Consider the following 27,327-nt stretch of genomic DNA (forward strand, 5'->3'; position numbering starts at 1 on the left):
TAATTTAGCACTTTCTGTAACTCCTCCCTCTCCTTTTAATTCTTTGATATTTTTTTTTCTGGATCAAAGAGCCCCGTATTCCAAGTGAGTTTTTAGGATTATATGCCGATTTACCAGTCCTCCTCTCAGCCATAGTCAGCCTAAGGGTCATCCTCTCAGGGAGCCCCTCGAGGACACTTCCCGGGCCCCAGTGGCGTTTTCCAGCTCTCTGCTCTGGGCCCCTTTTCAACTTCTTTTCTGATACAGGTGTTCAGATTGAGTGGTTAGGTGAACCCCTACGGGATTCTGGTTTATGGAGGATATTTATCTTTAATTTTTAAAACTGTCGTGCAGTTCCCCCTTTTGGAGTTTATATTGGTATTTTAAAGAATTCAGAAGAATTGATTGACATTTTCTCTCATTCGTCCATCTACCAAGAAGCTAGCTTGGCCTATTTTTCAAGAAAATGAGAAATACTCTTTTCTCTGTCCTGAGATGTCTGTGAGCTTGGTAACTTTGGACCGGGCACAGTGGAAGGGGGTGAGGTTCCTTCTAGAGCAGTTAAATGTTTATTTTTCCTGAATATGTATTATTTCTTTGCAACTTCTGTAATTCCCTGGGACTGTTCTTAAAAATGTATGCAAGAAGAGGCAGCTTCCTTTTCCCACTTTTTCTGTGTCTCACTGTAGGTTTTCACTGGCATTTTTATGGCAGAAATGTGCCTAAAAATCATCGCGCTTGATCCCTACCACTACTTTCGCCGAGGCTGGAACATTTTTGACAGCGTCGTTGCTCTTCTGAGTCTCATAGATGTGACAAACACACAGCAGCCGTTTTTCCGGATCTTGAGAGTGGTAAGGCACTTGCTCTCTTCTCTTGCTGAATAACTTAGCGGCCAAGATTGAAGAGTCTTGAGTGTGTTCAATGACTAGTTTGAGTTAAACTGGAGTTCATCTTGCCTTAACTGGAGAACCCAAAATGCACTCCTCCTCCCACTGGGGTCTTTCACACCCTTGGGAGTCCCAGCGGGTCTTCTCTCAGTTGAACCCTACTCCCCCTACCAAAATGACCCTTTAGACAACTAGATGCAAAATTGTGTCTTACAGTGTTAGGACTCTGCTCTTTGCTGCGTGTGTGACTGTACCTGCCCCCCACCCCAGTTGAGCTCTGAGCCACACACCCTCCCTTCAGGGCTTATCAAGGGGCTTTGGACTACAGAGCCCAGGAGGTGGATGGGTGCTGCTGGCAGGTGCTTTCTCACAAGTCCCTCCTCATGCTGCCAGTGCCACATACCGCATGCCATAACCATGGGAGGCATTCTGGCAACCTTGCAGAGTACCTGGTGTTAGCTGACACAAGGGAAGCTCAGAGAGGAGGAAAGCAGTATCTTCAAGGAGGTTTGCAGTCCAGGGATGATACAAGATAGACCCAGAAATGACTGTGAGGCAAAGTAGCGTGTGACCAAGCCCACAGGAGGCATGGATAGAAAGTTCTAGAGAAACACATCTGAGTAGGAAATAGGGAATCCACAAAAGGTGGCCTTTTGTCCTCTTTCAAAGGTTAACTTGTCATGAATAGGATTTCTATGCCCATGGAGTAAGACATTCGATTCGGTTACCTAAGTAATTGTGCATTTTATACTTGGGATATGTTAGAAGAGCATACCACTCAAAGTCAGGCATTATTAGGCTGCTCTGCTGAAGTTTTATGGGTGCTCAGGTGAGCATAATTACACTCATTTTTACTATAGTTTAGGCTTATCACAGCCACGTGCTTAGGCAAGGAACTCTGGTATTGTTTGCTTAGGAGACCAGAGCCACAGTTTCTCCTAGCTCCACTCTGAGTAGACGGTGGTGGTCTTTCTTTTGGGACATAGGACTTACTTACCTGCAATATTTCTACCCCCAAATAGTTGATACTTAGCAGGATTGTACTTTGGACTTAAACCGTAGTTTACATTGAAAGTGAATATAAGAAATAACCTATGAAACAAGTTGCTGTGTTTTCTCTAAAGTTATTGTCTCCTAAAATATCTGCAAGGTTTCATGGAGAAAATTCCTCTTTGGAATAAAGTGTGCATGTTTCGAATAGCTAATTGCCTTTTCTCTCCTGGGTATAGAACATCACATGACACTAATCCCTGTCATGAAGTTGAGGTGAAATTCGTGATCTGAATTACATAGTGCAGGAGTTAGCACACTTGGTCTGTAGAAGGCCGGGTGGTAAATATTTTCAGCCGTGCCAGTCACGTGGTCTCTGTCAAAACCACTCAGCTCTGTCACCCTGACACAAATGTGGCTGTGGACATTCGAGAAGGACCGGGTGTGGCTGCATGCCAGTAACACTTTACAAGCGTGGAAATTTGAACTTCATACAGTTTTCATGTGTAACAAAATATCCCTCTCTTGATTATTTCCCAACAATTAAAAAATGTAAAAATGTTCTTACCTCTCAGGTCATACAAAAATAGGCAACGGAATGGATTTGGCCCTTAGACCTGAGCTTTTGATCTCTGACATATATTTTATATAACAAACATATATGTTCAACTCTATCAGTATAACCTCAAAGTCTTTATCATTTGAAAATAATTAGCACAAAACATTTTCCTTTTCTATTTCCTTTTTATTTTTATTGTTGTTCAAGTACAGTTTTTTGCCTTTTACCCCATCCCAGAAACCCCCCCCCCCAAGCCCTCTCCACCTCCCTCCTGTTTCTACCCCCGCCCTTGTTATTGTCCATGTGTCCTTTTACTTGTTCCTGTAACATATTTTCATTTTTAAAACAAAAAGTAGATGTTGGTGGGTAGTAGATAGGGATTTGGAGTTGGTGACAACTTTTGGTATGGATAATGGCTTTGATTGGGAACATGTCATTTGTTTTGTGGCTGAACAGACAGAATTTGTCCTTAACTGGCTTTTCTTCCATTTTTGTTCATTGTCTGTTTCTACAGCTGAGGGTTTTCAAGTTAGCCAAATCTTGGCCAACTTTAAACACGCTGATCAAGATAATAGGCCACTCCGTCGGAGCCCTTGGAAACCTGACTGTGGTCCTGGCCATTGTGGTCTTTATTTTCTCAGTGGTTGGCATGCAACTGTTTGGCTCTAAATTCGGTTGTAGAAGAAGCAACGTAAAACCCTATGACCCTGAGTCCCCATGTTCACGACGCTGGCACATGGGGGATTTCTTCCACTCCTTTCTGGTGGTGTTCCGCATCCTCTGTGGGGAATGGATCGAAAACATGTGGGAATGTATGCAAGAAGCTAACATGTACATGTGCATTGCTGTATTTCTGTTGATCACAGTGATAGGAAAACTCGTGGTGAGTGTCTTAGGCTTTTTGTTTTTTTTAAATACATGAACTAAACAAATGCATTCGCTTCTTTTGCAACATTTCACGAGTGAAATTTTCATTCTAAATATAGTATTACGATGCTACCTAGTATTAATAATTTGTGTTTGAAGTTGGTTTGAGGAAAGGATGATAAGCATGCAACCAGACCTCCTTGTCACATGGTCTTGTGTTGACTGGTGCCCCAACAGTACTCTGCTCCAGGTGACTGGTCCAAGATAATCATACTCTCTTTGCCGGTGATTGGCTGAGGTAGGGGGTTGTGACTTAACCTGGTCAATAAGATGTAAAGGAATGCCCACTGAGGGAGGTTTCTTATTCTGAAGAAGAAGGAGAAGAAAGGGACAAAGGAAAATATGGTCCTTTCACCTCCTCTGGACTGTTTTATGACCATGACCCCAGGTAGAACTGCAAACGTTATGCGACTGTATGAAGAACCAGCTGAAGTCAAAGCCAGCTCTGAGGAAGGCAGAGTGAAAAGGTGGAACACACCTGTCTTCATGTCATAACTAGTTCCCTGCTTTATTCTCAGACTTCTGCTTATATTACTTTTCCTTATTATGTAAGCTACCTTGAGTTTGTTACTTGCAGCTGGAAACATAGACATTTGTGGAGAGCCTAATTGTGTGTCCACCAGTGAGGGTGTGAAGAGACAGGAGACACACAAGGATACCTGAGCACAAAGATCTTCAGAACCGAGTTGGGGCTATGGTGCCAGCAGAATTAGGTATCTGCACATGGTTGTTTTATCCTAAGACTCTAATGAGAGGTGTAGATACACATTAAGTGATACAAAATTTCAGAACAGCAGAATACCACTAATGGGAGTGGGAAGGGATCATAAAGAAAGGATTTGTGTAAGATATTGTACCTGAGAATGGCACTTAAGAGGCAAGGAGGACTTAGCAGATCGAGGAAAGCTCGAGCAAAGATCCGGAGTTGGGAATTCCCATGAAGAAGATTGACTAGGCCCATTCACACCCACAAGATGCTTCTCCCTGAAGGCTGTATATTTTTGAGCTGGTGAGAGCCACAAACAAAGGAGTTTGAGGAGGTAAAGATGAATTAGGGGTGTGCAAATGTAAGCAAAAATCCTAAGTAGGGAACCGTGGAGATGATCTGAATTTAAAGTGATATGTGCCTCAACAGAAGAGTTGCAGACTTGACCCAAATTCCTCTGGCTCAGTGCCAATACCTCATTCCAGTTCAGGCAGCGGGACCTAATGAGCCTGCACAAAGTACACCAAGTCTCAAATTCTGCAAGTAGGAGAGGACCCACATCCCTGTGGGCAATTCCAACAGAAGTCCAACTTCATGATTCTGGCTGATTCACAAGGAATATACACACTTGATTATGGCACATGGTCACACCATTTGGCTTTACCCTATGGGTGAAGTCTACCATATGTGCCGCTTTTATGTAGACAAGCTAAATTCGGCTGTTTGTACGCTTCAACATCAGTTTTTGTTTTGTCTTACCTTGCTATCTCTATTACGCCTCAGTCTCCTCTCTTATTTTATAGATGAAATTTCTTGGGAGACAAAAGGACATAGGGCTCTCATTTGACTTTGAGTCTTGGGAAAAATTTGTTCGGTAAACCTACCGTATCCTTTCCTTGGCTAAATTTCCCGTTCTCCTTGTGCCCCCATCCCAACCCCTCCCTAGGTGCTCAACCTCTTCATTGCCTTGCTGCTCAATTCCTTCAGCAATGAGGAGCGAAATGGAAACTTGGAAGGAGAGTCCAGGAAAACCAAAGTCCAGTTAGCCCTGGATCGTTTCCACCGGGCTTTTTGTTTTATGATACATACCCTGGACCAATTTTGTCACAAGCGGTGCAGGAGGCAAAACTTACCGAAGCAAAAAGAGGCGACAGAAGGCTCTTCTGCAGAGAACAAAGACATCATCCCCCTGGTCACAGAGATGAAAAAAGGCCCAGAGACCCGGGACGAGTTCAGTGCACTAACTTCTGCGCCGAAGCCCTTGAGTGTTGACCATGCCCAGACTTGGCTGGCACCACTTGCAGAGGAAGAAGATGACAATGAATTTCTTGACGAAGATAATGCACAGCCTGTCACACAACCTGAGGCTAGAAAAGAGGTAGGAAGGTTCATACATAGACTTCATGGTTGTACAGAGCTGGAGTTGCCACGGGACCCTGGTTGCACTAGGCAGGAACAGTGAGAGCATAATATGCGGTGGCCGCCCCTCAACACCATGCACGCTCCCAGGGCTTATTCTAATCGTGGGCCTGTACATGTGGCACAGGTGGGAGGTGTCGGAGGGGTCCAGAGGGGAGTGAGATCAGAGAGGGCTGGAGCAACCTGGGAATCAAGTGCCTTTGGTTAAGCCCTAAAAGAATTCGGATTGGACAAAAGATGAGGAAAGAGAGTGTGGAAAGTGAAGTGAATGGCATAGGAAAAGAGGCCAGCAGTCGGAACAAACTCAGTTGCTGCAGGGATCAGTGGTGGGGTTCATGGGTCAGTAGTGGTGGGAGGTGAGGGCTGTCAATTCCTATCACACACACGCTGCACCTCTGTTGTTTCCCCATAGGTAGGCCTCAGGGGTTCTTTTCTGGGTTTTTTCCCTCCATATGTTTCTCTTTTCCTTTCAGTTTTGGAGGTTTCTTTGGAGATACCCTCAGGCTCAGAGATCCCTTCCTTAACTGTGTCCAGCATACTAATAAGCCCATGAACGGCATTCCTCACTTCTGTTACCGTGTTTTTGACTCTAGCATTTCTGGTTTTGCTTTCTTTCTTAGAATTTCCATCTGCTTGATTAAATTGCCTGTGTGTTCTTGCATGCTGTCTACTTTATCCATTAGAGCCTTTAGCATTTTAACCATTGTTGTCTTAAATCCCTGGTCTGATTAATTAAAACATCTTTGCCATATTGAGTCTGGTTCTGATGTCTGCTTTGTCTCTTCAAACTATATTTTTTGCCTTTCAGAATGCCTTGTAATTTTTTCTCCATAGCTGGACATGATGTGCTGCTGGGTAGATGGAACTGCTGTAAATAGGTCTTCAGTTATGTGTTAGTGAGGTGCGGGTGAGCAGAAGAGTTTTAGTGGAGGGGGAAGAGAAAGGGAAAAACTCACAGATATGTGGAAATTAAATGGAAAATTCTTAAATAACGCACAAGTCAAAGAAGAAATCACAAAAATTTAAAATACTTAAAGATAAATGGAAATGATAATATGCCAAAATTTGCTGCAAGCAGTTGGATTCTCTCCCCCTCTGCTTCTCCCCCTCCTTCCATCCTGATTCGGTCTTGGTCTTCAGTGAGCCTGTGCCTCTGGACTCTGAACTTCACAATGCTTCTCAGCCCCCGCCCCTTAGGTGGAGCAGAATGGCTAGAAGGGGCTGGAGCTGGGTGTTGCCCTCCTTCTACATGGAGATCTAGAACTGGCTGGAACTGGGTGTTTCCCTTCCCCCAGGCCAGTAAGGACCTGATAAAACCCCGGCAGGTGAGGCTCTGGTTACCTAGTTTCTCTTGAGAGCAGGTCTTGGTAGTAAGAACAGGATATTCTCATATATTTCAAAAATGATTTCTACCCTCTCCCTGCCGAAAGCATGAGGGGATTTTTCTCCAGTGTTGACTGTGAGACCCTGGAAGAGCTCCAAGAGGTAAAACTCGTACACAAATGGGCCTCCCTGAAGGCTTACCCACGCTCAGCCTCCAGCAATTTGCCCATTGCAGTTCAGGTTCCTCCCCCCTGCACTGGTTCCTATGGAGGGTTCTGCTCCTGGTTTTCTGCTCTGGTGAGTTGTGATTCTCTGTATTTGCCTGCCCATCTCTTCAATTTAGGGGGTAGCACTTGCTCTGGACCTCACTTCTATCATGCATCTAAAAAGAGCTGTTTATTTTCCAGTTTGTCCAGCTTTTTGCTTGTTAGGTTGGAGTGGAAACCTCCAGGTGTCTTACCTGTCAGACTAGAAACTGGTGGTCTCTGCGGGAAGTTTCTCGATGATAAATTCAGTCTTTTTGCTTGCTATAGGGCTATTCAGATTTTCTGTTTCTCCTGGGGTCTGTAGTGGTAGAGTTCTGTATTTCTAGAAATCTGTCTGTTTCATTGAAGTTATCTAATTCATTGACACACAGTTATTCATAGTATTGCCTTACAAGCCTTTTGATTTCTGTAAGGTTGATAGTAGTATCCCATCTTTCATTCCTAATTTTAGTAATTTGAATCTTGCCACATGTATCTTTTGGTCAATCTTGTTAATGTTCTGTCAATTTTGTTGACCTTTTAAAATAATCAACTTTTGGTTTTGTTGATTTTTAACAAAAAATTATTTTATTTTATTTTATTAATTTTTACTCAACTACCTATCTTTTATTTCTGCCTACTTTTACGTTGGTTTCCCTTTTCTTTTCCAGTACCTTAAGGTGGAAGTTTAAGTTATTGATTTAAGATATTTTCTTTTTTTTAATTATAGGTGTTTATAAATTTTACCTCTAAACCATGCTTTAGCTGCACCCAACAAATTTGGACATATTTTTATTTTCATTTATCTTAAAGTCTCTTAAAATATTTTTTATTTCTTCTTGGATTTGTTAGTTATTTAAGTTTTTTTGTTTAATTTCCACATATTTGTGAATTCTTCAAATGTCTTTGTTATTAATTTCTAATTTTACTTCATTATAATCAGAGAACATACTGTATAACTTCAGTCCTTTTAAATTTACTGAGGCCTGTTCCACGACCTAGCATACTGTCTGTCCTGAAGGTGTCTCATGTGCGCTGGAGAAGAACATTATTCTGCTCTCTGGGTTTGAGTGCTCTGTAGGTGTCTTGTAGGTGCCACTGGTTTCTAATGTTGTTCAAGTCTTTTATTTTCTTGCTGTTATACTCATTTTTGAGCATGGATTATTGAGATCTCCAACTATTTTTGTTGAATTATCTCTCTCTCCCTTCAGTTCTGTCAGTCTTTGCTTCATGTATTTTGTGGCTCTTATGTTAGGTGTATATATCTTTATGAATGTTCTATCTTCCTGATATATTGGTACTTTTATCAATTTAAAATATCCCTCCTGATCTCTAGGAATATTTTTTTTGTTTTAAAGTCATTTTATCTGATACTAATGTAGCCACTTTAGCTTTCTTATGGTTTCTGCTTACACAATATATTTTTCATCTATTTACTTTCAAACTATGTATATTTAAAATGTGTTTTCTGTAGACAGTACATAATTGAATCTTGGTTTTGTTTTTTTTTTTTAATCCAATCTGGCAGTTTCTGCCTTTTGGTTAGATTGTTTAGCTCATTCACATTTATTATTGTTATTATTTTTATTAATCTAGTTTATTTACTTCTAATATTTTACTTTTTGTTTTTTATATGTCTCATGCTGACCTATAGTTTAGTATGTTGTCTTTAATGAAGGCAACATACTTTTTATTTGCTTACCATCCAAATCTCCATTGTTTTCAGGAGTATCCTTAGGCTTGAACTTCCTTGCATTGTATTTAAAATAAAATCAGTTCTTTCATGGAGAGCTTCAGAGCTCTTGTCTTTTATGGATTGCCTTCCACCCTGGGCAAACTCTTTTCGCCACTACTCCAGGTACTCAGAGGGGCAGTAGCCTCCCATCTTCTCAGCTTCCCTTTCTGCACGGAACCTCTCCCCTCCAAGCCAGCTGGATTGGGGGGGCCAGGGTCTCAGTAGTCTCAGGCTGTTGAACCTGGAATCAGAGCCTCTGTCCGATGAGTAGGGGCGAGAGTGAAAAAAGGAGCCCGGCATCTTGACTCCATGCACCAGGGATTTAGCCTCTTCAGCTCAGTGTTAGAGGGGATAAGAACAGCTGGTGGCCGGCACCTCCTGGTGAGATACACATCCCTTGATTTGGACCTGAGAGTAGGGGGAGCCCTGTCTCCTTGGTCACATCTGTCTGGATGGAGCTTCCGTCAGCCTGAGCGGGCAAGGGCTTGGGAGGGAGAGCGCAGGACATGGCTCCAGCGCCGTGGGTGCCTGTTGTTACCGCTGGATTTTGTAGCTTTTCTTAAATAAATGTTTCTTCATTTGCTGGTGCCCTTAGGACTGTTTCCACAGATTTTAAATGATTTTTTAAAAAATATTTTTAAAATACCATATGATCTCACCTTTAACAGAAACCTAATCAACAAAACAAAGAAACAAGCAAAATATAACCCAAAACACTGAAATAGAGAACAGGCTGACAGTGACCGGAGGGGCGAGGGGAGGGAATTCCAGGGGGAAAGGGGAAGGGTTTATAGGAACACGTATAAAGGACACATGGACAATGACAAGGGGGGGATGGTAGAAACAGGAGGGAGGTCAGGAGGGCCGGTGGGGGGTGGGCTGGCATGGGGATAAAGGCAGAAAACTATACTTGAACAACAGTTAAAATTAAAGAAATGAAAAAAATATTTTCACCATTTATGCTTATTTTCTTGGGGAGCACGTCTACAGAGCTCCTTACACTGACATCCAAGAAGTAAAACTCTTTGTACTTTTTAAATTAAATCCTAAACTTATAAATTTTACAGATACTTTCATATTATTATATAACTTTCATTTTTTTCTTGAGTAAATTCACCTCCCAGTAGTTAATTTGGGGGGAGGGGCGCAGCTACTTATTTTATGTTTGTCTCACCATATATTTTGGAGTGTTAGTTTGAAAACTCATCTTTGGTGGGAAGATCTGTCACTCTCTCTGCTGTCTAAGTTCTGTGATGTCTTCAAGGGACACTTCTAAGTCATCCATTTCAGAATCAAATCTTACATCGCCAACTTGAGATTGTTGTCAAACAGTGATACTAAGCATATTGCAGGTCCAGTCACTGAGCCAGTGGGTGCCTTTGCTCAGGTTTTATGTCTGAGGCTGTTTTTCCTCTGCCTCCCCAGGTATACAGCTTTGTATGATCATAATCCCATGTATCGGCCACAGCTTATGTTGGCTGTCTTTCTTAAGGGCAAGAACCTCACCCCAACCCACAATTCCAAGCCTCAGACATGGCTGTGGTTCCCTTCCTCACATGGGGCACCTTTAGCCACCATCACCTACCATATACTTTAAATTGTTAGTACTTTATATTTCAGTTCTGTGTCTGGTCCGTAGACATATTTACCCATTATTATGTGTATGTTTATGTATGGGTCTGTGTGTGTTATTGTATGTGTTAAAAAGGGAGAAGTGTTCTTATGTCATGGCTTTATATTGCCAGGGCCACACGGACCCTCGCGTAGATTTTGGGATAAAACCCTCACCTAAGGTGTGACTTCACACATCCTTTTTTGGGTATCCCTGCAAATCATGGGGCAAAAGTTATTTTTATTTGTTTATATTTCAGTTTATTTTTATGTAGTGACATATTTTCATATTTTCTTTTATGTCTCTAATTTTTTCTTTTGTTAAGCCGACCCTTTGTATACCAAAGGATAAAAAATTATTTTCCTATTTTTTCTTCTGACATTTCTACTCAATCTATTTTTACATCAAATTATGAACTTTATTTTTACTATATTCTGGTATTTTATTAGTTTTTCATGGGTAGCTAATTATACCAGTACCATTTATTAAACAATTTTTTTTAGCTACTGAATTGAAAGGACAAAATATATTTTACCTCTGACTTTATTTTGTGAATTTTGTACCAGAACCATATTATTTTGCTTATATGACTTCTGAGTAAATTTTGGTACCTGCTTTCCATAGTAATTTCTCTAGATTTGTTTTATATTGAGTTTTTCCAGAAGCAGTTTCAAAAACTAGGAAGAAAAAGAGTATTAATGTCAAAAGTTTTTTTTAATTTTAATCATTGTTCAAGTACAGTTTTCTGCCTTTTACTCCCATTCCAGCCCACCCACCCGTCCCTCCCCACCTCCCTCCTATTTCCATCCCCCCCCCCAGTTTTTGTCCATGTGTCCTTTATATTTGTTCCTGTAAACCCTTCCTATTTTCCCCTGAAATTCCCTCTTCTCTCCCCTGAATGTTGAAAGTTTTATGACAAACAGAAAACCAAAGAGAATTCACACTTGTTTCCTCTTAAGTGAGATTTCCAGGAGGAACATTAATTCTACCCTGGGCTTCTCCATGTCAGGTCTGTGAGCTCCGTCGGGAGGCCAAGTCCACCTGCCCAAGAGTTCCAAGTGTGGAAATCGAGGTGTTCTCTGAAGATGCTGCTTATCTGTCAGCACAGAATCCCCGAAAGGTAATTTTCCTAGGGTGTTTCCAGAAGGAACATGTGGCATGACCATCCAGGCACCTTTCCCAAGACAGGCACTATGGAAAAGATACAGATTAGTGCAAGGAAAGCTCCTGGGGTTACATCTTAAGTAAGCAAAGGTCTATACTAAGTTTCCTGACCTCTCCACAGTAACATTGGGGGCGGGGTAATTTTTTGTTGTGGTGGGTTGTTCTGCATATTTTAGCAGCATTGTTGGCCTCTACCCACTAGATTCCAGTAGCATCTCCCAGTTTGTGAAATTCAAAAGTGTCTTTAGACATTGCCAAAATATCTCCAGGAGGGAAAAATCATTGAGAACTGCTGGTGTCGGCTTATTATTCCAGAAGAAGTTGAACTAGTTGAAAATTGAATAATAAAGTCTCAGTAAAGGAGCCTTCTTCTAATCACCTGGTTTCCCTATTTGGGGTTAGGGAGCTGATGAGGAGTATGATTTGAAGGGAGGAAAAGGTTGAGATACTGTGTCTTTATACTCTTTCCCTTTCCTCCACCAGGGGAGAGCAATTAGAGAGTCTCTCCTGAAGTCAGGACTTGGCAGAGCATTTAGAAGGACCCAACAAGAGGGATACTTTCTTGATGCCCCTTATACCTAGAAGCCTTTGCCTGGTTAGTTTCATACCTAAGAAGTCATACTGTTTTGAGGTATCAGGTACTAACGCGGTGAGAGGGGGTGTTGATAAATGGCTCCCCCTTTCCTTTGTTCTGGCGTGCAGAAGTCCGACTCTGTCAGTGTGCTCTCAGAATGCAGCACCATTGATCTGCAGGATCCCTTTAGGTGGGTACTTGAAAGCATTCCCCACAAGGAACCAGACAGATGTTTTCCCAAAGGTAAGTGGCTGTATTTCTGTGTCCACCTCAAAGAATATTTGGATGGGATTCTGTTATTTTTTGAAGCTCTGTGGTTTTGACATATACATTCTTTCTACTTCTACTGGAGACAAAATTGAAGAGAGGTCACTCATAGATTTTGGGGTCATTTATCAGGTCCAGACAAAGGGGATTTCAGGATATTCTTGATTTGGGTAGGCTCAGCTCTCAGAGACCAAAAACCAGGGTAGAAAGTTCAGTAAACGTTCCTAGAAAGCCCACTGAGCCAATATGCCTGTCACTTTGTATAGTCCCTAGTACATCAGTTGTCAAGACATGTTAACATTGAATCGTTGACCAAAAGAACTTTACCATAAGTTTAGGGCTGACTAGAACCCCTGCCAGGCCTTTAACTCATCCCTCAAGGTTCTTCTCTGGAAGCAGGATGGCATCGTAGTTAAGATCTTTGTCTCTGGAGCCAGACTCCCTGAGCTCAAATTCTGGCCTCTTCACCTACTAGCTTGTGACTTTAATTTCATTAGCCTCTCTATGCCTCATTTTTAAAATGGGTGTAATAATAGTACCTGCTGCAAAGTGTTGTTGTGAATATGAAATGAATGACTGTAAATCACTTAGAAGAGTGTCTGGCACATGATAAGCAATCAGTAAACACAGCACTTCCTGATTCCTTGAGGGATGTGGTGGTTCCCTCTGATGTGCCTTCACTATGTCCTGTATTCACCGAGGGCAGTTTATTTGTGTCTGTTTCCCCCATGAGGTTCTTAGAAACAAAAGCAGTAACTTAATCAATATTTTATCTCTAGTGTGAAAATAGAACCTGGCCCAGATTATGGGCTCAACGAATGTTGCTAAGTATATAAGTAAGTAACTTAACAAATGAGTAACTGAATCTAAAAATTTAAAAATTCTCCATAAGTTTGAGACTAGTCTGGGTTCAGAAGGAACATGAAGAATGAGTTTTAAACTCATTCCAGGTTGTGTGACAACACGGAAGCTGCCCATGGGGTCAGAGGTCAGGCTAGGAATAGATTACTATCCTTTTGACTTACACTTAGACTTGAGGAAGACTATACTTTCAGGGATCATTTCTATAGTTTGTTACTAGACTTGAGGTTCGTACGGGATGTCAGCAGTGGAGATGAAGACAAAAGTGGGGGGAGGGTCCCAGGAGAAAGGGGAAGTAGGATAAGAGAAACAGACTTTTAGGAAAACTAATTTATTGATGTTCTGAAAGATGGAGGGAGGTAAGGGGTAGACTGAGACCTCACAGTGATTTAGGAAGATGATGAGAAAAGGAGTGGAATGTTGTAATCACCATGAAGTAAGCATCCACAGAATTTAGGAGAGTTGGTGAAAAGGGCAATGTGGTTCATGCAGAAGGGTTGTATGTGCTGGGACCAAATGCTCAGCTATTTGTAAGTATCTTGACAGTTGATTAAATTCTTCCATGGGTGGTTGGCAAAGTCTGTGTCCATCCCTGCCTCATTCCCTGCAGTCCTTGGAACATTGTTTACTATTGCCAAACACATTGCTGCATGATGGCCAACCACAAAATCTCAGTAGTAAACAATAGTAAACATGATTCAACTCATTAGGCCAGTTGTCTCTGCTGATCTTGGCTGGCTTTATTCATGTGAGTGGTACAGACTGAGAGTCAGCTGATCTAGCCTGGGTTTAACTGTGCAGCTTGGCTCTGTGTAACATGTCTATCCACCTCCTGGAACCAGTGGTCCAAATACACCTTTCTTAGGGAGATGGTGCAGGAGAGCAAGTGGAAACATGCAAGGGCTCTTGGGGTTTGGGCTCCAAACTGGCTCACTCTGGCCAAATCAAGTCACATGGCTGAGCCCAGATCCAAAGGGTTGGAAAAAGACTCCACCTCTTTAGTGGGAGAAATTATAAAATCATGTGGCAAGGGGCATGTGTACATGGGCGGGTGAAGAGTTGGGCTATTCGTGTAATTTACTACAGACACTATGACAGCGCTACTGCTCATTCCTCACAGGTCTGAGTTGCTTCTTCCCATGTTGTGCTGTGAATAAGAGAAAGTCCCCCGGGATCATTTGGTGGAACCTACGGAAAACCTGCTACCAGATTGTGAAACACAGCTGGTTTGAGAGCTTTATTATCTTCGTGATTCTGCTGAGCAGTGGAGCATTGGTAAATGATCCTGTCTTGTGGGGACATTGGGAAGCAAGGCAGCTGGGGGAGCTGCGTTGTGACTTTGCCCCTCGTGAGGCTGTGAACTTGGGGAGAAGAGGCAGGAGTGGGATCTTCACTTCTGGAGTCATGCTTCCAGGGGAAAACCCTGAGCCGAAGGCTTTACCTGTAGGGAAGCACGATCCAAACCAGCACCCTAAAGTGACTCCTGAAGCTGGCCTTTGACCCCAGGTCTGTCTATTAGTCTTGGAGGATTTCTAGACATTTTCACAGTATCCTACCTGTTTCCTCCTTTAGACAGCAGTGCTCCTACCCTCTCTTTTCCTGAAGACCATAAAGCTGCTTTCTAAAAGGTAAAATGTTAGGAGAAGGCTTCAGGGACCAGATCAGGATATGATAAATTGTCTTGGTGTTCTCCATTACTTAATGCCTTAAGAAGAGAGACAAAGAGATGCTGCTTTGTGACACATCCTTCCAAATCAAGGTGTGGTATGCCCCAGAGAGGTTTGGAAATAACTAAGTCCACCAGCCTCCATAGCCACATAGTCATAAACTCCTTCCTGCTCTCTCTCCTCAACTTTTGGTCCTTCCTGCCTCCTCTTCACCTGCCCCTTTGCTCTTATTCTCTCTCTCTCTCTGCCCCTCCCCTTCTATCTTGTGTCTCCCCTTAAAATGGACATAATATAGAACTAAATTTTCTTACTATTTGTTATATCAGGTGAATGGAGCCCTGGGTTCCTCCTTTCTGATTTGGAGTCAGAACATTTCTCAGTAAATTGCTAGCAATTAGAAGGGGACTAGGAAATGTGTCACTTCTTTACCCCTGACTTTCTGGTTAGTGCTTTACACCTATGCCATCTCTAGGTAAAAGGAGATGAGCACACACTGGGGCCCTTAAGGGCCTATGACCTACAGACATAGACATTCTCATTTGTGTACCTACCACGATGTCAGTTGTTCCTCATACCAAAAAGCAAGTGTCTCTCAAACTGTCCAAGAGAATGTCCATGATTAATTTTTATTGCTAATCCTTGGCCTTTGGTTCCCTGTTGTCTTCTGGTGATTACAATTTCACTGGCTGTCTACTCTTATTTGAGTGGTAGGGGTTTTTCATTGACTCTACAAATGGTACTTGGTGTCTACCAAGCCCTGTGCTAGTCAGTGGGAAAGCAGTGGTGGTGTCCAAAGGCCACAGACACATACCCTGTGGCCCCATCTGAGAAAACTTAGAGAAGTGGCAGAGGGCACACAATCCTCCTAGTTCTCATCTGCCTTCAGCTGAGGCGAGTGTAGGCTGGGCAGAGTGAGACGAACACGCAGTGCAAAGAGTTCCAGAGGAGGGACCCAGGCCCTGTTTCACTATGCACATTTGTAGAGATATAGAGAAAAGAAACATCTCATCGATTTCCATTGCCTATGGTGTATGGACCAGCAGCCTTAGTTATCACATGGGAGCTTGTTAAAAAGGCAGCCTTGAGCCCACCCTGCTAACTCAGAACCTTGATGATTTGGTACTCATTAGAGTTTGAGAAGCTGTGGTCTGGGAAACCATGTAATAATGGGAACTTCCTGGATTAGTAGATGGCTTCATTATAATGTGGGAGCCTCCAAAGAGCAGTTGCTAATATCAGCTTGCTCTTCCATTGAGCTAACTCAGACCTGCTGAGTCAGTTTGTTGCTAAGTTTCCACAATGAGAGAGAAGGTGAGCTTCCAGTGCCATTTAGGTTTGTTTCTCTTCCAGAGGCAAACACGTGAACAAGTCCCTTACTTCTGGGGACTCAGAGTCTAGTAGGAAGGACAGATGGAGTCCAGGCAATTATGGACCAGGACCATAGTGACACACTCAGAGAAACAGTAGGGTCCATGTGAGGTGGCAGCTAACCCAGTCTTGGTGGAAGAAGGAGAGTTTCCCATAGAAAAGACAGCTAATCTGAGATCTAAGGGCTGACAAGGAGCCACCAGGACAGAGGCAGAAGCAGAGATGGAAGGCCTTTTCTAGCCTAGCCCACTTGGGACCTGGAAGTGAGACTTACTCTTTTGCATTGTTTTTCCCCAGGCCCATGGAGCGGTGGGATTGCCTCAGTCCCCAGGAGCAGGGCTGATTTCTCTCTTGCCTTCCGTGTCTGAGCAGGTTTAATGTCAGGGCCCTTTCTCTCCTTTCTCTCATCCTCAGTAACGCTGTTAAGGCCAAAAGGACAGTGTATATCCTGGTTCTGTAGACCCTGAAGAATCACACATACACTTAGGGTGAAGGAAAAGTTTGTATGTAGCATGAAAAAGGGTCTCTTTACTTCTGGCCAAGGTGGAGGTGTAGGTAGGCACATTGTGCCTCCTTGCACAACCAAAAGAAGGACAATGACAATTTAAAAACAAAAACAAGCAGAACTGACAGAAAACTGAACTATATGCAAGTTCAACAACTAAGGAGTTAAAGAAGACATATTCATCCTGACCAGTAGGAGGGGTGGAGATAGGCAGCAAGGCAGTGGCTGGTGGACCCAGTGAGGCGGTAGATTGTGGAGCAGGGTGTGCACAGCTGCAGCTGGCCAGCAAGGCAGCGGTGGGCAGACCCAGCCAGGAGGTGGATTGTAGACTGGGTGGCCCCACATTCGCCCTCAGATAAACCGGGAGAAACAACTGTGGAGTGAAACAGACTGTGTAATCCAGGGCTCCTGTGCATGGAAATAAAGCCTCAAACCTCTGACTGAAAACACCTGTGGGGGTTGAGGCAGCTGGAGAAACTTCCAGATTCACAGGAGAATTCACTGGACAGACCCACAGGGTCCTAGAACTTACACAAACCCACCCACCCAGGAATCAGTGCCAGAAGGGCCCAATTTGCTTGTGGGAAGTGAGGGAAGTGACTGAAATCCGGCAGGGAGCAGAGCAAGTGCCGTAGTTCCCTCTCAAACCCCTCCCCCACACACAGCGTCACAACCCAACGACGTGGGTTGCCCTGCCCAGGTGAACACCTAAGGCTCTGCCCCTCATTACGTAACAGGTGAAGCAAGACCAAAAAAAATGGCCCAAACGAAAGAACAGATCAAAGCTCCAGAAAAAATACAACTAAGCAATGAAGAGATAGCCAACCTATGAGATGCACAGTTCAAAACACTGGTAATCAGAATGCTCACAGAATTGGTTGAATTTGGTCTCAAATTAGATGAAAAAATGAAGGCTATACTAAGTGAAATAAAGGAAAAGGAACAGGGAACCAATAGTGATGGGAAGGAAACTGGGACTCAAATCAACAATGTGGACCGGAAGGAAGAAAGAAACATCCAACCAGAAAAGAATGAAGAAACAAGAATTCAAAGAAAAATGAGGAAAGGCTTAGGAACCCCTAGGACATCTTTAAACATTCCAACATCCAAATTATAGGGGTACCAGAAGGAGAAGAGGAAGAGCAACAAGTGGAAAAGTTATTTGAACAAATAATAAAGGAGAACTTCCCCCAACCTGGCAAAGGAAATAGACTTCCAGGAAGTCCAGGAAGCTCAGAGAGTCCCAAAGAAGTTGGACCCAAGGAGGAACACACCAAGGCACATCATCATTATGTTACCCAAGATTAAAGATAAAGAGAGAATCCTAGAAGCAGCAAGAGAAAAGGAGACAGTTACCAACAAAGGAGTTCTCAGACTGTCAGTGGATTTCTCAAAAGAGACCTTATAGGCAAGAAGGGGCTGGAAAGAAGTATTCCAAGTCACGAAAGGCAGGGGCCTACATCCAAGATTACTCTATCCAGCAAAGCTTTCATTTAGAATGGAAGGGCAGATGAAGCGCTTCTCAGATAAGGTCAAATTAAAGGAGTTCATCATCACTAAGCCCTTATTATATGAAATGTTAAAGGGACTTATCTAAGAAAAAAAGATTAAAAATATGACCAGTAAAATGACAACAAAATCAGCTATTAACAATCACACCTAAGACAAAAACAAAAGCAAACTAAGCAAACAACTAGAACAGGAACAGAACCACAGAAATGGAGACCACATGGAGGGTTAACAACAGGACAGTGGGAAGGGGAGAGAGGGGGAAAGGTACAGAGAATAAGTAGCATAGATGGTAGGTAGGAAATAGACAGGGGGAGGGCAAGAATAGTATGGGAAATGTAGAAGCTAAAGGACTTATATATACAACCCATGGACATGAACTAAAGGGGGGGAATGTGGCAAGGGGCCCGGTGACGAGAGCCTGGGGGTGCAGTGGCAACAGGAGCCTGGAAGTAGGATTTTTCTTCTTCCAGTTTTACTTAAGGAATTGATTCCACTGGAAAATTCAGCCTTAATACCTGTTGAGCAAAATTTTATTATCAAGAGAGATACTAATTTATTCAAATAAGGATGGAAAAGAAAAAAATAAAGTCAGCAAGGAGACCTGTGCAAATATTCAGCCTGCCCTATGGCTATGTCTTATCATTTCAGATATTTGAAGATATTAACCTCCCCACTCTACCCAAAATCGAAACATTACTTAATTGTACTGACAATATTTTCACATACATTTTTATCCTGGAGATGGGTCTGAAATGGGTGGCCTTCGGCTTTGGGAAGTACTTCACCAGTGCCTGGTGCTGCCTCGATTTCTTCATTGTGATTGTAAGTTAACCACGCGTGCCCACGCGGGCAGGGGTTCGGGCCGGGGGTGGGGGAGGGTATCCGATGGGAGCTGCTTTTTCTGTGTGCCTCTCCAAAACAGTTTTCTTCACAGCATGTGTAAATCATTGTCACTTATCTATCAGCAGCCCTGTCTTTCCTGGGTCCCACTCCTCATACCCTGCACTTCATATGTGTGTCACTCCGACCCTTCCCACGTTGGCGCTTGTCCACTTCTCTCCGTAATCACTGCTGATGTCTGATGTGGGTCCAGACTAACTTTGAGTAGCCTCAATTTTCCTTTTCCTTTCAACTTTCCACTTCTTTTCAGGACTTTTCAAAGCAGGGCAGCATCCAACAGACGGGGCTGGCCTCTACTTTGAATGCCAAGCAACATAAGAGGATTATTCACATGTGTTCTTTCACTTAATCTGCACGACAGTGTTCCGAATTAAGCAGAACTAGCTATCACTTTCCGCATTACAGGCAAGGAGCCCCGGGGCTCACTCAGCCGGCAACTCGTTTCAGGTGGAACTGGAATTCACTCCTTGGTCTACATGACGCTAAGGCCGATAATAGTAAGAGCAGATCACACTTTCTGAGTGCTTTCTCTGTGCCAGGCGCTCTGCCGTATGCTTCATCTGCGGTCTTTGCGTCATCACAGCCACTCGGTGTGGCAGGGGCACTGTTGTCTTTCCCATATACACAGGAAGAAATTGAGTTATAGAGAGGCTAAGAAATGTGTTCAAGGTTGCTAGGGTAGAAGTGGTGAGGGTGAGGCTCAAACCTAGTAAGTCTCACTCCAAAGCCCTTGATGATTTTAATATCTGTATCCCTTTGACCATGATTGAATGAGGTAGACTTTTGTCCATGCTATTTAACGAAGTAGAGCCCCAGCCTGAACAGCATGCTCAGTTGTTTGGGCATCATTCCACAGAGCAAAAGATCGCAGGTTTGATCCCTCGTCAGGGCACATGCCTAGGCTGTGGGTTCAATCCCTGGTTGGGGCGTGTCCAAGAAGTAACCGATTAATGTTTCTCTCTCACATCGGTATTTCTCTCTCTTTCTTTCTCTATGTTCCTCTCTCTAAATGCAATAAACATATCCTTGGGTGAGGATTTTAAGAATTATCAAAGAAGTAGACATGACAACTGCATAAGCATAAGCCATGCAGTCAGCACACGCCACTGGAGAACCATAATTTTGTTGGTAGACACAGTAGGTCATGTAGTTCAGCCACCAGTGCCATAGGACCTCCAGTGGGAATGTCCCCATGTCTGTCATGGAGCTGTCAGTGCCCAGAATACACGTCACTCTGCACCCAGTGTTTCATCAGATTGCAGTGAAGAACCCATAGGACAGTGGGCAGGTTATTTGTACCTCCGTTCAAGGGGCCTGGGCTTTACTGGCCTGAACTTAGAAGATGGGTCCTAAAGCTGCCTTGGCTACTCTGTCTGTATGACCTTAAGCAAAGCGCTGAAGGCTTTGACATCAGTTTTCATGTGGGAAAATGAGTGTGGGCTCTAAATCGCCCCAATTTGACCAGACGCAAAATGGAAAACCAGTCTAACAATAACCATTTAAAATGTCAAAACAGTAATCCAATACCACACTGTCAACAAAAAGGGCATCAGGCTCAGAAGGTTTTCCAGACAAGTCTTGGCAAGCTTCCAAGGAATAATGCTATAGATGGAATGTTCGTGTCTGTCTTCCTCCCCCCCAGCATTCGTGTGTGGAAATCTAATCCCCTCTGTGTTGGTATTTGGAGCTGAGTGGGACGTGACTGCAGAGCCCTCATAATGGGGTTAGTTAGGGATTTTATAAAAGAGACCCTGCAGCGCCTCCTCACCTTCCTACCATGTGAAGTCACGGCCAGAGGGCACCTGCCTAGGGACCAGGCAGTTGGCCCCCAACCAGACACTGACTCGGCCAGTGCTCTGATCGTGGGTTTTCCAGCCTCTAGATTGTGAGCAACCCATGTCTGTTACTTATAAGCCCCCGAGTCTAAGTAAGGTGTTCTGTTAGAGCAGCCTGAACCAAGATAAGCAGTTAACCCCAACCTTACTCAAATTGTTACAAAAGATAGAAAAAGAGGGGAGGCTTGGAAACTTATTTAATGACACAAGCATAACCTTGATAACAAGTGAAATGAAACAAAAAATGAGTAGAATAAGAAAAGAAGTGATATTATAATTATATATCTTTATGATTCCCAGAGAAAGCACTCAGGAGGTGCGGTCCACCATTGCTATCAGTAGCTTTAGCAGCGCCAAGGCGTGACTCCCAACTCCACCCGAAACAAGGCAACCTGAAACAAGTTGCCGATCCTCTGAGCCTCAGGTTTCCTTGCCTGTAGTTGGAAGGTGACATATAATGCTGCTAATTCAGAGCGCTGTTGTGCAAATTAAATGAAAGAATATGTGTGAATAATCCTTTTATGTTGCTCCTGAATCAGGATAATATAAAATGCTCTTTATACTTCTTGGAGTAGAAAAGTGAGAAACATGCACACACACACACACACACACACACACACACAATTAGGTAGAGCAGAGGTTCCAGGTGAAAAGGTGTCCCTCTAGGTTCGAGGTGAAAGTGTATATATGTATGTGTGTGTGTGTGTGTGTGTGTATTCAACTATATCAAAATGAAACATTTTTGCTTTTCTATTTAACAATACGATAATTATCATTAAAGACAGGCCAGAGCCTGGAGACAGTATTTGCCACATACATAACAGATAATCATTACCCACGGTGTATAGGCACTCCCCACAGTTCAACAAGAACAACAACAAGACAGCCCAGCGTAAGAATGGGAGAAGGACACAAACAGGCAATTTACAGAATCGGAACTTTTGGAACTTGAGTCACTAATAAGTGTATGAAGAAATGCACCCTAGTTATATCACCAGCTAGCACATAAGCACCTGGTAAAATGGGAGACTTCTTTTTATTGGTCAGATTGACAAAAATTTTCAAGTTGGATAATAGCTAATACTGAAAAGGTTATATAACAATGGAATCTAATCACGGCTAACAATTTAATTGGTTGCAGTCATTTTGGGGAGAAGTTTTGCCGTTTTGTAATTAAATTACAAATGAGCCCAATTTGAAGTCCAGAAATACTACTTCTAGTTACACAGGAGTTCTCCTTGTGTATGTACCCAGGGGAAATGCACACATTTGTCCATTTTGCACAGAAATAACGTATTCACCAAGGAGGAATGGATTCATAAAATCTTCCACAAAAGTTAAAAGGAGTAAACTATAAGAATACATATCAGCATGATTAATTTCAAAAACACAGTGCAGAGTGATAAATGCAAGTTAGGTAGGAAAAAATAAGATAAAACTAGAAGACGACTTTTCACCCTGAAGAATGCTGTAGAATGGTACAGAGCGTGTTGCTCTGTGTGCGCGCCTCACCGATGCCTCCAGTGAGGTCGCGGAGGCTCCAGGTGAGGAGGTGTCCCTTGAAGCACGTGCGGTCCTTCAGCAAAGCCAAAGAGCTGCTGAGTGTGCCCCCCTTTCTCTCTGCCCAGGAACAAGGTGAAGTATTTGTGAAAAAGCTGCTTAAATAACTCCCCCAACAGGTGATGCTATCACAAACAAAAGAACAAACAACATGCCCACTTATAAAAAAAAACAAAAACCATAAAATCAATGGTGATTTTTTAAGAATTGATTACGGATTTTAAAATCTGGTTACTCTGTCATATTAACTCACTTAATTTCTCTCAATTTGCAAACATGTTATCACTACAATGAGTTTGGTAGGATTAGTGGCGTCTGTTTTCGGATAATAGTGAACTTGGACGTCAGCTTGTCAGGAGTATCATAATCCACTTCCTGACCCTGGAGCCAGCCTCTGAGGCTCCGAGTAATCAACGAGAATGGCTGGAGACCTGTCACGAGTTGTCTTCAACTTAAACTCAGTGTATTTATTAAGTTTTAACTTAGGGTATTCACAGAACTTTCCTACCCTTAGTCCTGAACCATTGGGAGAGAAATTGGATTTAATTCCCTAAACAGGAGCTATTGCAGTGAGGGGATATATTACCAAACAAGTAATTTATTGTTTCTTTGTAACTTAATTTTGATATTCTTTCAAATTTACAGAAAAGCTGTAAGAAATAGTGTAAAAAAATCCCTTATACTCTTTCCCCGTATTCACCAATGGTTAACATGTCACCCCATCTGCTTTGTCATTTTTTTTTCTCAACTACTTGAGATTAAGTCACAGGCACCCTCAGTATTTCAGTGTTTATTTCTGTGAACAAGAATATTGTCTTACACAGTCACGGTGCAATTATGAAAGGTAGGATGTTTAACAATGTCCGACACTAAAACCCTCATGCATTCTCATTTTGTCAGTTGTTACAACGAAGTCCTTTACAGTTCATTCTCTCTATCCACCCATCTCCCCCGACCAACACCCCCCCCCCCAATCCATTATCCAGTGCAGAACCCTGCATGACATATCATCAACATGTCTCTTTGGTTTCCTGTAATTCATAGCAATTTCTCAGCTTTCTTTGTCTCTCATTAAACAAACAATGTAAATACATGGTTCTCAGCTGCATGGACCGTGACTTTGCCAGAGGAGGAGAAAAAGAGCCTCTTCCAGCAGTTTCTGGATCTGGATAATCCACCTTGCCTCCCTGCCCCACGTTCGCTTAGCTGGGCCCCCAGTCAGGCGCACTACCTGGGGCGTCTCTTCCCACCAGGTGTCTGTGACCAGTCTCATCAACCTAAAGCAACTGAAACCCTTCCGGATTCTGCGAGCGCTGAGGCCCCTGCGCGCGCTGTCCCAGTTTGAAGGAATGAAGGTGTGTTCTTCAGGCGGATGGGAGCGACATGCTTCGGCTGGCAGGGAGAGGCGGAGCTCTCCTCCCTGGGCTGGGTGGGCTTCCCTTAAATTGCCAAGCTTTTCCTGGATTCCTTCCTAGCCAGCCCACTGCTTAAAATTCGAGAAATGGAGAAGAGTGTAAGATAAAGTCTCCATCCTAAAAGAGCTTCTGTGCCAGCAATCGGGGCTATGGCTTCCCTTCAATCCTAACACAGGTGTCCTGTAGGTCTCCAAAATCATCGTCAGAGGGCACTTTTCCAGTGACCCTCACCGGGAACAGAGAGGACCTGTGGATCTGAGTGCAGGGCTTGTCCTGGGGTAGGGGGCGGGAGGTGTGGGTGGTGAGGAGAGACGGAGCTGTGGGAGACACAGCCCCACGCATCAGGCCTCTCCTGGATGGCCAAGAGCCTGACGAGTCCCTCACAACTGCTACGTTTTCCATCTGCTTTGTTTCCTGAAGGTGGTGGTGAACGCTCTCATAGGTGCCATACCTGCCATTCTGAATGTTTTGCTTGTCTGCCTCATTTTCTGGCTTATATTTTGTATCCTGGGAGTAAACTTGCTTTCTGGAAAATTTCATCGGTGCTTTAATACAACAAATAGCTCGTTCCTATTAAATCCAAAGGATATAGTTTACAAAAACCAAAGTCAATGTAGGAGTGCAAATCTCACCTGGTCCAACCTGAAAGTCAACTTTGATGACGTGGGAATGGCTTACCTCGCCCTGCTGCAAGTGGTAAGTGCCGTCGGCCCGTTTTTCAGTCTTAGAAGAATCATAAATTATTTCTCAACTGAGGAAAGTACAGTGACTCCCTTGAGATAACGGACTCAAATCCCAAATCCTCATACAAAGCCAGTGCCCTCTGGACTTGCCCTCCAGTAAGAGTCTCCCACTTTATTGTCCACCGAGCCTCACCCTTCAAGTGACGTCCCTGTGAGGGTCTGCCCATCCCACCCTGCCGTGTGTGGTGCCTAGTTCTTCAGAGCTCCGGTCAGAGAGGAGAGGGGCCTCAGAGGCCACACCGCACCATTCCCTGGTGAAAGTCAGTCCCTGGTCACACCCCAGTTGCCAGGTCTGGCACGGAGAGTGCAGGCGGAAGTGGCGTCAGGAAAGAGCCTCCAACAGGCTCTTCCCAGCAGTGGGTTCACAGCTTCCCTGGCAATTTTTAATGCAGAAGTTTCTCTGGTTTTTAAAGTTTTTATGTTGTGCAATTTCAGAAGAAAAAAGTTAAAGACACTCGTCCTTTAATTCCCTTCTACTGTTCTTTTATCTGGACATTCTGTCCTGGAAGGGCAGGCCATCATCTTACATATGTATTCCTACTGGCCTGACTTGCTTTTGCCCCTGCCTGCTGATGTCAAGTCTATAATTGTGTTCCTGTTCATGTGCTTTTTGTTGCAGGCAACATTTAAGGGCTGGACAGATATCATGCATGCAGCTGTCGATGTGGGGAAGGTGAGCTTGTGTTCCACCGTGCACTAGAGTGCTAGGGTCAAAGCAAGGATGTTATGACTACATCCTAGCATACTGCAAAGTCCAGTCCCCTTTCTCCATAGTGGCCAAGGAGAAACCACTCACATAGAAGATGGAGCCAGAAACAACAACAAAACCAAAGGATGCCTTGATTTTTTTCTCTCAAGTTTTCTCCCACCTTTTCTCCACATGGGTGGATAGGCAGAAGCCATTTTTGCTCTTGACCATGGGAAAACCTTAAAATTGGCTTCAGCCTTCCTGGAAACTAAATGGGTTTCTGGCAATTGTCAACCATTGAATTCCACTTAAATAAAAAATGATTATAGATTCCCAAAATTAGAAGAATACTCAGTGATCTAGTTTATTTCCATTTCCCAATGGGAAGATTGAGTAATAGAAAGGAAGACTGTTACCCAAAGCCATACTGTGAGCAAACCATTGAGTCAGGAGTGGGATCAGCATTGTTTACTTTTTCCCATCATCACACTTGTATGTGCTGCTCTGTTTGAGAGACCTCAGAGTTGATGTCTTGCACAAGGTAGGTATTTGATACATGTGAGCTGCTGGTAGTGGTAGAGGTGCTATGAGTAGTGTTATAGGAGTAGTAGAAGCAATTTATAACCAAGGAAATATTTTAAAATATTAATGTGCTAATTAAAAAAATCTGGGTATATGACCTTTACCATTTTACCTTGAGCATCCGTCTTCCGCAAGGTGGGACTGGGCGATGGGGAGGAAATCTTACGCCGATGAATGATAGAAAAGGTTTTCGGCTTGCATATGTGGGTGGGAGTGTGTGGAGGGGGCACCTGTCCTGATGCTGGTCTTGGGACATTGTAGCTGGTGTGTGCTGGCTTCCAGCATGATGGCCCTTGTCTGTGTAGTCAGAGAAAACTGCTGCTCTCAAATGTTGAAGTTATACCATGGACATTTCTCCTCTCTGAACTTCTTCTGGACTCAGACATGGACCCACTGCCTACTCTACACATGGTCCCCTGGCCCTAGCGATCTACTCCATTCCTTGCTGTGAAACCACCATGGCAAGCCAATGGCTATCAACCCCGTGTCCAAATCACAGGAGAATTGAAAAAAGATTGAGAGACCTCTCTCTATTCAGTTATGCTGCCCTAGCCTCTGATGCTTTTGGTCATACCTTATGCTGGGGGAGCTTGGTTATAGTCCATTTGTGTCCATTCTGGAGCTTGATCATTTATTCATTCACTCATTCATTCATTCACTCAAGGCATGCTACACGTCACAAGGTATGCTAGGCACCAGGAATTCAAGGGTGACAGACACAAGCATGGAGTAAATACAGTATGGGCCCTGTATGAAGGATGTAATTGCTTAACGAGAGTTGGTAGTCAGTCACCTCTTCATAAAGTAACTGTGGGCCTCCCCCGGCTCCCTCCCATTGTACGGCAGTACACTGGGCTAGGGGGAATGGAGGGGCTCCCTGAAGGTGTCATGGCGGCCTGGAGGCTGGGGGTTAATGCTGCTGCTGAGAAAGACCTGGTCTTCTAGATAAGGCAGCTAACATAGCTCATATTTCTGTCCAGTAATTCTTTTCTTCTCATTTAAAAAATTCCTAGGGAAGCGAGGCGCCATCGTTCGAGAACAACATACTCATGTATCTGTACTTTGTAGTCTTTATCATCTTTGGCTCATTCTTCACTCTGAATCTCTTTATTGGCATTATAATCGATAACTTCAACCAACAGCAGAAAAAGATAAGTATTGGGGTTGTCCCGATTTGGTATGTTACCTCTCTCCTCCAAAGCACTTGAGTGAAACATAATTGTAGTTTAGGTTGTTGTGCAAAGTAGCTTTTATCATCAGCGTGGGAAGAAAGAAGGAGCTACCTGGAGAAGATTCTTTTT

At 43.4% G+C, this 27,327-nt stretch overlaps 1 protein-coding gene and 1 pseudogene across 1 annotated transcript in view; both read left to right on the forward strand.

Annotated features, from left to right (window-relative positions):
* The window catches only part of SCN11A (sodium voltage-gated channel alpha subunit 11), a 77,908-nt gene that overhangs the window by 37,397 nt on the left and 13,184 nt on the right, over positions 1-27,327 (forward strand). The window contains exons 14-24 of the mRNA XM_036030496.1: positions 669-833; positions 2,933-3,301; positions 4,998-5,429; positions 11,395-11,505; positions 12,252-12,366; positions 14,372-14,526; positions 18,952-19,125; positions 23,852-23,953; positions 24,434-24,709; positions 25,376-25,429; positions 27,040-27,177. Coding sequence (XP_035886389.1) covers positions 669-833; positions 2,933-3,301; positions 4,998-5,429; positions 11,395-11,505; positions 12,252-12,366; positions 14,372-14,526; positions 18,952-19,125; positions 23,852-23,953; positions 24,434-24,709; positions 25,376-25,429; positions 27,040-27,177 — 2,091 coding nt within the window. The remainder of the gene's footprint in view (positions 1-668; positions 834-2,932; positions 3,302-4,997; positions 5,430-11,394; positions 11,506-12,251; positions 12,367-14,371; positions 14,527-18,951; positions 19,126-23,851; positions 23,954-24,433; positions 24,710-25,375; positions 25,430-27,039; positions 27,178-27,327) is intronic.
* LOC114502239 lies at positions 13,430-13,515 on the forward strand (annotated as a pseudogene).

The sequence above is a fragment of the Phyllostomus discolor genome, chromosome 7, assembly GCF_004126475.2.
Source record: "Phyllostomus discolor isolate MPI-MPIP mPhyDis1 chromosome 7, mPhyDis1.pri.v3, whole genome shotgun sequence".
Classification (NCBI taxonomy): Eukaryota; Metazoa; Chordata; class Mammalia; order Chiroptera; family Phyllostomidae; genus Phyllostomus; species Phyllostomus discolor.